Below are 10,533 nucleotides of genomic sequence, written 5' to 3' on the forward strand. Positions count from 1 at the left end.
TCTGGTACTGGTGTCTTACCCCAAAGCCCAATTTCTAAACCCAGTCTTTCTTTGTCCCCAGTCTCAAGCAGGGTGTCCCACTGGAGAGATCTCTTGGCTTCCCTAACTTAGTCCAGGAACACAGCCTTGTTCTTCTCTTCCTGAATCTCTGTCCTGCCACACATGGTCCCAGTTCCCTAGCCTGGAGTTCTAGAAGGATGGAGAGTGAGGGGATCCAGGCCATTCACCTGCATGGCTTTGCCCTATTCTGTTGGCTACCTGGATTTCTAGAGTTGGTCGACAACTAGGCAGGTTTTCTAGTTCATATCTGCAGCTGAGGGAGACTGTTTACCTAGCACTTACTCTTTTAACCACATCCCTTAGCTCAGAATGAGGTGTTTCTTGTATTCAAAGCATGCGTCTGAACTAAACTGCATTTTGATCCTGAAATCACTTGGGGCCATATCCAAGATGCCTTTGTTCACATTAATGAAGGGCAAATGAATCCCAAGTCCTTGCTATATAACTTTGGAATGTGTGATGTGCTTTTCCTCCTCCATTAGATCTACTCTCCTAGCTTGTGCTGTCCAGTTGATAGGGGGCATTTAAATCCCTCAAACACCCACACATGGAGGGCAAGGGCAGGCAGCCTGGAATCTGGTGGGTGTGACAAGGCAACCGTGGACAATCACAGGGAGAGTAAAAGTCACATGGGCAAGCAGGAGTGCTCATAAACTAATTCTGGGCTGGGATTCAATCCATCATAGGCTTCCACGGACTTCTGTTTCCCACGGTGTGGCACCTACCTTCCAGGAGTGTTTCCTGTGGATTTTGGAAAAGCCTGTTTTCTCCACCAGGTATAAATGTTTCTTTCCCATTTGTTTTTCAGCCTCAGAGAGCATGGTCTCCGGCCCCGCCATCATGGAGGACGATGACCAGGAAGTCGATTCAGCAGATGAATCTGTCTCCAATGATATGATGACAGCGACAGATGAGCCCTCCAAGATGTCATCGGCCACCGGGCGCCGAATCCGGCGCTTTAAGCAGGAATGGCTGAAGAAGTTCTGGTTCCTGCGGTACTCCCCAACCCTCAATGAGATGTGGTGCCACGTCTGCCGCCAGTACACGGTGCAGTCCTCACGCACCTCGGCCTTCATCATTGGCTCCAAGCAGTTTAAGATTCACACCATCAAACTGCACAGCCAGAGCAACCTGCACAAGAAGTGCCTGCAACTGTACAAACTCCGCATGCACCCGGAGAAGACAGAGGAGATGTGTCGCAACATGACCCTGCTCTTCAACACCGCCTACCACCTGGCCTTGGAGGGCAGGCCCTACCTGGACTTCCGGCCCCTGGCGGAGCTGCTGAGGAAGTGTGAGCTCAAGGTGGTGGACCAGTACATGAATGAGGGGGACTGCCAGATCCTCATCCATCACATCGCCCGGGCCCTGCGGGAAGACCTGGTGGAGCGCATCCGCCAGTCACCTTGCCTCAGCGTCATCCTGGATGGGCAGAGCGACGACCTGCTGGCTGACACGGTGGCTGTCTATGTTCAGTACACCAGCAGTGATGGGCCCCCGGCCACAGAGTTCCTGTCCCTGCAGGAGCTGGGATTCTCTAGCACAGAAAGCTATCTCCAGGCACTTGACCGGGCCTTCTCGGCCTTGGGCATCCGGTTGCAGGATGAAAAGCCAACTGTTGGCTTGGGTGTAGACGGAGCCAACATCACAGCCAGCCTCCGTGCCAGCATGTTCATGACCATCCGCAAGACGCTGCCCTGGCTGCTGTGCCTGCCCTTCATGGTGCACCGGCCCCACCTGGAGATCCTGGATGCCATCAGCGGGAAGGAGCTCCCATGCCTGGAGGAGCTGGAGAACAACCTGAAGCAGCTGCTGAGCTTCTACCGCTACTCACCGCGCCTCATGTGCGAGCTGCGGTCCACAGCGGCCACCCTCTGTGAGGAGACAGAGTTCCTGGGCGATATCCGGGCAGTGCGGTGGATCATCGGCGAGCAGAATGTCCTCAATGCTCTCATCAAGGACTACCTGGAGGTGGTGGCCCATCTCAAGGAGGTCAGCAGCCAGACCCAGCGGGCAGACGCCTCGGCCATCGCACTGGCCCTGCTGCAGTTCCTCATGGACTACCAGTCCATCAAGCTCATCTACTTCCTGCTGGACGTGATCGCTGTGCTCTCGCGTCTGGCCTACATCTTCCAGGGCGAGTACCTGCTGGTGTCCCAGGTGGATGACAAGATCGAGGAGGCCATCCAGGAGATCAGCCGGCTGGCTGACTCCCCGGGAGAATACCTGCAGGAGTTCGAGGAGAATTTCCGAGAGAGCTTCAACGGGATCGCCATGAAGAACCTCAGGGTGGCTGAAGCCAAGTTCCAGTCCATCAGGGAGAAGATCTGCCAGAAGACCCAGGTCATCCTGGCTCAGAGGTTCGACTCCCGCAGCCGGATCTTTGTGAAGGCCTGCCAGGTGTTTGACCTGGCTGCCTGGCCCAGGAGCAGTGAGGAGCTGATGAGCTATGGCAAGGAGGATATGGTGCAAATATTTGATCACCTGGAGGCCATCCCGACCTTTTCCCGGGATGTCTGTAGGGAAGGGCTGGACCCCCGGGGTAGTCTGTTGATGGAGTGGCGAGAACTCAAGGCCGATTACTACACCAAAAATGGCTTCAAAGACCTGATCAGCCACATTTGCAAGTACAAACAGAGGTTTCCACTCTTGAACAAGATCATCCAGGTTCTTAAAGTCCTCCCCACTTCCACCGCTTGCTGTGAGAAAGGCCGCAATGCCCTCCAGCGAGTTCGCAAAAACCACCGCTCCCGCCTGACCCTGGAGCAGCTTAGCGACCTGTTGACAATCGCTGTAAACGGACCGCCAATCACCAACTTTGATGCCAAGCGAGCCCTGGACAGCTGGTTTGAGGAGAAGTCTGGGAACAGTTACTCGCTGTCTGCAGAAGTCCTCAGTAGGATGTCTGCGCTGGAGCAGAAGCCAGCACTACAGACCATGGACCACGGGACGGAGTTTTACCCCGACATTTAGGGAGCTGGCGCTGCAGAGTTCACTAAGCTGTTGAATATTTTTTTAATCTATACTCATAAGCTTTGATATATTATATAAATATATATTATATTATATTATATTATATATATATAAACTCACACTGAAAATTTTTAAAAACCAAGGTGACGCGTCCGCCAGAAGCCACTGGGAGCTTTCAGAAAGGAAAAATGTTGGAAACTGACTCTTGTCTACAAAATTTGGCAGCTGCAACATACATGGCAACTCATTTTCACTCACAGAAGCACGTGCTGGGGCCTCCTGTGTTCCCACCTTACTGTCCACCAACAGCATAAGCTAAAATGACAGGTCTCTGTCATCACCTTTAGGTAGCTCATTTTGTTTATGTTTTCATTTGCGGGTGGCGGGGCTCTGGGTTTGGGTTTATGTTCTTGCCTTTTCTTTTTTCATTTGGTTTTATGATGGGAGGGAGCTCTTCGGCCTCCTCATTGACATTCTGGTCCGGCTGAATCAGATCTCTGACTTAAGTCAGGGTGGGTTGTCTGTCTGCATTTGGGAGGCGGGGGGGTTGACCTTTCTCCCTCCCCACCTGACTTCAGCTTGAGATCTTTTTTTATTCATTTTCTGATGAGGGTTCCTTCACTGTCCTACAAACAAAAGTGTCGGTCAAACTGTGACACTGCCACACCTCACCTCTGTTGCCTCGTCCATCCCTGGGTTGTGGATCCCTTCCTTCCAGCCCCCCTGGAAACTCACAATATTACCCATTATACTGAAGACAACATTGCCTCACCGCCGAGCTTGAAATCCTGGGGAAGGGAGAAGGGGTAAGCTTTTTTTTTTTTTTTTTTTGAGACGGAGTCTTGCTCTGTCACCCAGGCTGGAGTGTAGTGGCACGATCTTGGCTCACTGCAAGCTCTGCTCCCGGGTTCACGCCATTCTCCTGCCTCAGCCTCCCAAGTAGCTGGGACCACAGGCGCCCGCCACCACGCCCGGCTAATTTTTTGTAGTTTTAGTAGAGACGGGGTTTCACCGTGTTAGCCAGGATGGTCTCGATCTCCTGACCTTGTGATCCGCCCGCCTCGGCCTCCCAAAGTGCTGGGATTACAGGCGTGAGCCACCGCGCCTGGCCTGGGGTAAGCTTTTAGCATTCCTGTTTTTACGAGGTGGAGGATAAAACAATATAATTCCATTCCAATCCAGGGCTTTTGGGGAGATGAAGAGCCAAGAAGTCCAGACCCCAACAGGGGAGTGATTTTTGGCTAAAAAACAAGGAAAATGAAAAGTACATATTCGAGTTACATGGATTATTTATACTTTTTCTTTATAATCATATCATGTTGAGGGTATTTTTTTTTCCTTTAATAATCAAGAAATGCCTGCTATAGTTCAGTGGCAGGTGGTGTCAATGCAAATTGTGCCCTAAGTTATGCATAACTCAAATGAGAGTCTGTAGAGATGTGGTCCTCCTTTTGCAGCAAGGCTGATAACATGCTACATGGTCATAGGAAACTGGGGAATGTGTCTCTGCCTGTAAACTCTTCCTTTTTTGAACAGGGTAGAGATGTCCTAAAGAAATGGAGAAAAGAAGAGAGGACTCTCAAGGCATCAGCCTACACAGACACACACACACACACACACACACACACACACACACACACACACAATCACAATATACAATATAAGCTTTAGAAATAGCCACTTGCCTATTCCCTGGGGCAAGTAGTGGTTTAAACTAGAGGAGTCTGATCAATGCTCTTTCATTCATTTAACTACCGGTATACCTCGCAAGGGAGTTTTAAAAAATGTGCGTGAGCTGTTAAAAACTTCTGTTCATGTTCCTACATCTGATTTATGCATATTTTATATGCAGAGATCCTATCACGTGGATGCAGGTCATTTTGGGGGAGGGAGGAAGATCTGAATTATATACATGTGGTCAGTTCTGCTGAGAGCTTCATCTCTTGGTTGGCAGAGAGTGATGTTATCTGGCCACAGGCAAGGCCCCAATGTCTTCAGCCTGCTTGGTTCAGACATTATAAAACTGTGGTGGCTTCCTTCCTTCTTGGTTTATGTTGTCTCTGAGGCCTCATGCCACCGTTGAGAACCATAGTGGAAATGTCATCAACACTGAACATGTTATAGCCCTTTCTTGGTCCCACCAGTCCCTTCATCCCCTACCAATCCCTTCCCCTTCACCTCCATGGTCTTGGTGCTAAGATAACTTTAGAATCATTGCTGCTAGTCAATAGCTTTTCATTATATAAATATATTATATATATTATATATTATTTTTGAAACATTTTTGTTTGTTTTCAACAGTGATGTAGCATGTTAAAAAACAAAAAACAAAAAAAAATGGGTTCCTCCAACTGTCCCACTGCCAGGCCTCATATGCTGCCTTCTTCAACAAATCAATGCACCCCTGCCTGGTGACATCCACCCCACCTCCCACCCCAGTTGCACACATGCTTCCCCACCCTCCTCTGAGCAAGAAGACAGTTAGCAGGAACTAGCAAGGAAAGGCTGAAAGCCTCCTTCTGAGGCTTTGAGATTCCCAGCCCCATTCCACTTCCCCACTTTAAACTGATGTCTCCCTCCATCTGCTCCTCCCATCAGGGTCAAAACCTAACTGTGGTCAAATGGGATGCTGTTGCAAAGCACCAGGTCCCACCTGGCCCAGCCCCAGCCTTGGGACTTCCTCTCCCCTCACATATGCAAACTGCTGTGTCTGGGGAGTTTTCACTGAACATTGCAGAGACTAAGAAGGGTTGAGGGCAGAGATGGCTAGCAAGACAGGGCTTGGTGAGGGCAGAAACAGTAGGTTGGGATCCTTTCTTCTAGCCAACAGTTGCCTTACACCTTACATTGGGTAATGGGTAGGGAGGAGCAGGCTAAGGCTCCCGCTCATTTGAAAACCAGGAAGAGAGAACCAGTGTCTTCCTGAGCACCTGGTCAGTTGGAGCTACTCTTTTTCCTCTCAAGAGATCATGGCCAAAATGAGCTAAAATCTTCAGCTAGAAGGGGAAAAGCTTATGGGCCAGTGCCAGTGCCTACCCTGTAGTTCCTGAGAAAGCTGAGAGCAGGTGACCCACTTCTGGCCTAGCAGAATGAGCTGCTATGCACAGCATGCAGCTGCAGGGGTCACCTCCTGAGCTGGCCACCAGACCTTGGAAAAGCTAACCTCTCAGGTGGTCTTGAAGTTAGGTTAGGGCATCCCTAAAACTCTGGGTGCTTGTGGCTTCTGCTGAATTTAGCCATGCCAGGGCTGTGGCAGACACTCTGTAGGCCACATTGCCATGGGACAGGGAATAATTTGGGTGATACACCACTGCAATTTACACGGGGTCTCTTCTCAGCTTGGATGCTCCCTGGGAGGCCCAGTGCTTCTGTCCTGTGAATTCTGCGTGTGATTACCCATGATTTCTGTCATAGGCATTTCCCACTCTTCTGCTTGCTTGAGAAGGACTTGGACTGATGGGACACTCAGGGTCTAGCCCAGGGAGCATACGCTTGGCTAACCTAATCTCCCCTTGATGTGTATACAGAACTGTGGAAAAGCAGTTGGTGCATCCCAAATGTTGTTACTTCAGACAAGACAGAGCCCTTTAACTCAGCCTCTGGCTTAGGAGTGATGACTACCGGCTTAGAATGAAGTGTGTCTCTGGGGCTGAGACTTGGCATAACTGGGCTGGCTGATTAGTGACTTTCTTTGGCTCGTAGGGTTGGTGGGAAGTGAGATCAACCTTGAGGCCCAGGTTTGTGGCCAACTGTGCCAAGGCAATACTGGCAGAGCCTGGGAGCCAGAGCCCTTATGATTAACATGATCTGCTTTTCCTTCATGGAGGACAAAGAAAAAATCCACTGCCATCTAGTATCTGTGAAACATGAGGACAGCCCAGTCAAGTCTGTAACTCTTGCCATGTCAGAATCCCCAAGTTTTGCCTGCCTGGTTGAATATGAGAGTCCAGGCATCAGAAACAGCAGCCTTATTTAATTTAATTTTTTTGATGACTGGCCTATGACACCTTGTGATGCTAGGCACATCCTCATTTCCCCATCCTCACTTGGGACTGAGAGCAGGCTCAAGTTCCAGGGTCCCTGGATGGCAAGGTTCAGTGCTGGGCCCTGGAATCTTATGGCACTTGGGGGTCTCTGACCTCAGCCTCTGCCACATGTTTCCAAGTTGAGTTGTTTTGCTGAGGTGGTCCTCCCCTTGAGTTGCTTATGCCAACCCTTTAATTTAGGAAAAGTACCTTGTAATTACTTAAGGTAATGTTTAAATGTTTTCCATTCATTTGGAGGTGGTGCCAACAGGGGGGAGAGCAGGCAGAAGGCTGGAAACAATAGCTGAGACCCTACTGTGGGCCCACAGCCCTGGCCCAGCCGGCACTGAGGGGCTGGTGCCATGTTACTTGATCACCTGGAGCCTGATGGGACCCAGGAGGTGGCCTGAGGGGTTGAAGTATAACTTCCCTCTTCTGGATCCCCCCTTTCATTTTCCTTGTACCCCCTCTAGGAATGGGAGTTCTACACCTAGGTCTGCTTTTGGCTTTCAGTCTGGGTTGATTTCCAAGTCAAATTCATGCTTTTTCTTGGCCCATAGGTCCAATTTTGGCAGAAGGCATTGGACTTGTGCCCCCTCCCTGCTTCAAGAGGCAGATCTAGCCAGGCCAGGCTGAAACAGCTGAAACAGGCAGGCCAGTCCTCCTCAGACAAGAAAGTGGTTTTCAGAGGGCAGTGGTGTGCCCATTCCAGACACCAGTCTTCTGGGGAGGTGGTGCCGTGTCATGGGTTCTAGTCTGGCCTCTTCCTCAGTCCTCAGGAGGACCCAAGAGACTGGCATGGCCCTTCTCCTGCTTGGAGGGAAACCCATCTCCCACTTGGTGGGGGCCCTTCTCTTGCCATCTGTTGGTTAGGGTGCTTGAGCTGAGTGGATGGTGCTGTGATATTTTTAAGGAGCCTTTCAGGCAATCTTTGCATGTTAGCCAGAGGGAGAAAAAGTGCCCTTTTGGGAGGAAAATGGTACGCCCCTCCACTTCCATCTGGCACTCCCTTCCCCCCCACCCCCTCAAGTGGTATCACCCTGGAAATACCTATGCAATCCAGTCTCCCTAGGAGAGAGTGCATGGAAGCAGGGGTATGTGCAGTGTAGAATACAGATGCTACAGCATATATGTTGTATATATGGACATATACAGTACGTATACACACAGAGTAAGAGAGTAAATCACGTCTATATATCTATAAATAATATCCTATATATTTATACATTTCTATGTTTTAAATAGATATAAAAATAGAGTCTATAGAGCTGGGAGAGCAGTGGGAAGCCTGGCGCTGTGTTGTGCAAAGGGGAAGGGAGCACAGCCTTCGGAGAGGGAGCCGGGGAAGGCCAGGAGGCAGGGTTGGCTGGCAAGGGGGCCTCCTACCCGGAGTGTTGGAGAGGAGAGTGGCTGGGTCCCGGCTTGCTCCATGCACTTTCTCTCCTTTTCCACAGGCTTGGTCTGAGGTTGGAAGGAGATACCCCCTGAGCTCCAGCTGAGGTGCCCCCTACCTCTCCCCACCCCCACAGCCTACGCTTAGGCGGTCACTGCTGCTTGGCAGTAGGACGTGGTCTCTGACTCCTGGTGGAGGGACCACTGCACAAACTCCTTCAAAACCCTCCCCCACCAGGACTGAGCAGCGTCAGTGGCAATAGGAAAGGTGCAAACTGGATCAAGAGCTGGTCCAGGAAAGATACCGCCCCTGCCCTGTTAGATGCTTCTGCTGCCCCTAGAGGCCAAGCCCCTGAAGTGCAGCCATCCTGGCCTCCCTCACTTGCTCAACCACTGTCAGGAGGAGAGGATGTGGGCAGCGTGAGCATCGCCAGGCAGCGCTGCCCACCATCCACAGGCTTTCTGGCCAGGGCAGGGGGCATCAGCTAGCAGGAAACGGTGGGAGAGACATATCTGCACACTCATAAATTCAATGGCTACTCCAGTCCAGAAGTAGGGCTTTGGCCCAGCCCGCTCCGCGCAGCAGCTGCTGCTGGCTGTACTCAGGACAACGCTGTTCCCCCTCCCTCACAGAGGCCCCGTGGCCCCTACCCCACTCCCGCCGTAACAGGCAGGTTTAGTTCACATACACTGTTCGCATTCTGTGACTTGAGGCAGAGGCTGAGCTGGGATACCCCAAGCTCATCCACTTTCGTTGGGGAGGGCCCCTCCCTGGGTTTATCACCAGCTCCTAGCCCGGGCCGGGCGGGGATGTCTGGGGGCCACGCGGGGGCACCGGTGCAAGCTGGCAGCATGACAGACGGCTTGTGCAGCCCTGACGGGACCCAGAAGCCCATTTGCTCCCAGTTTCCTCTCTCATTTTTTTTCCTCCTGGAGGTAGGAGAGAGGGCCTGACCAGGCACCGGATGATGGAGCAAGGGCAGCTACATGCTCCCTCTCTCCAGACCAGCCTTCCGCTTTTGGGGTCCGAAGGGGCATTTGCTCCCATCCTGAGCCTCCTCTGCCCCTGTCTTGCTCTTCCCCACCATCCTACAAGTACCTCAGTCTCCAGCAGGCCCACCCCTCCACCTGCAGCCCAGGGCGGGTCTGTTCTGCCAATGCCCACCTCCTTGAGCCACAGTTAGCTGCCAACTGGGTCTTGGAACACCCTCCAGTACCTGGCTCAAGAGAGACCAGGCCGGGCCGAGCCTTCTTCCCACTGCAGTGGACTAGACCCACGGCCAGGGGATGGGCATCCCCAGGTAGCAATCCCACAATGCACTGTACCTCAGAGAGAGAGCACGCCAGGGGCACCAAGGGACCGAGCCCTCTGTCCAGAGGGGGACAGCGGTCACAATACTGCTCACCAAAAGACAAAGGCCAGGCTGCCCTCGGGCACCTCTCAGTCTTCACTTTTGTCTCTCCGGAAGAACCAGCAGTCTGATTCCGTCTATTTCAGCCCCCGTCTCTCTCCTCTCCACCCCCACGCTGCTGAACCGTTTTCATGTCAATCACAAAGGAAAAATAAGTGGGGATGGGGGGAAATACCTAGGAGTCTATTATCACATACATATTAATATGTTAATACTTTCTTTCTTTAAAAAAAACCTCTTGATGTTATTATTTTGCAGACTACGCTTTATAGTACCTGTGTGACGGGACCTAGAACACTGGATACAAATAGAGCTATGTTGGTTTATCATAATATGTACGCAGAAACTTTCTTTTTGTCATATTATCCTTGTAATGTAAGAAGATTGTTAATAAAAGCATTTAAATTTACTCACCACTGTTGAATTGCTGCCTCCTTGCCTCTATCCCCGGCCTGTGCTCTGGTTGACTCAGAACGGGCCCCACCGCAAGGGCTCAGGTGTCAGAATAGGAGCCTGCCTGCTGCCAGGTTGGAAGGAACTAGAAGAGGCCACTAGCCCCTTCTTGCTGCTCTCATTGTTCCCCCATTAGAGTCTCTTTCCAGCAAGTAACCTACGTGCCTCGCCCACCAGGCAGGCCAAAAGAGGTGTGACCGAAACCGTTTAAAATAAAT

The 10,533-nt window shown here is 51.4% G+C and overlaps 1 protein-coding gene across 8 annotated transcripts in view; it reads left to right on the forward strand.

Moving 5' to 3' along the window:
* The window catches only part of PRDM11 (PR/SET domain 11), an 88,297-nt gene extending 78,026 nt beyond the window's left edge, over nt 1-10,271 (forward strand). For 7 of the 8 annotated variants that reach the window (XM_024347057.3, XM_063783998.1, XM_063783997.1 and 4 more), the window contains one exon: nt 869-10,271. In XM_024347057.3, the coding sequence (XP_024202825.2) occupies nt 869-3,033 (2,165 nt within the window). In that variant the 3' untranslated portion in view covers nt 3,034-10,271. The remainder of the gene's footprint in view (nt 1-868) is intronic. The other variant, XR_002938466.3, reaches the window with a different exon arrangement.
* The last annotated feature ends 262 nt before the right edge of the window (nt 10,272-10,533 follow it).

This window comes from Pan troglodytes, chromosome 9, assembly GCF_028858775.2.
Source record: "Pan troglodytes isolate AG18354 chromosome 9, NHGRI_mPanTro3-v2.0_pri, whole genome shotgun sequence".
Classification (NCBI taxonomy): domain Eukaryota; kingdom Metazoa; phylum Chordata; class Mammalia; order Primates; family Hominidae; genus Pan; species Pan troglodytes.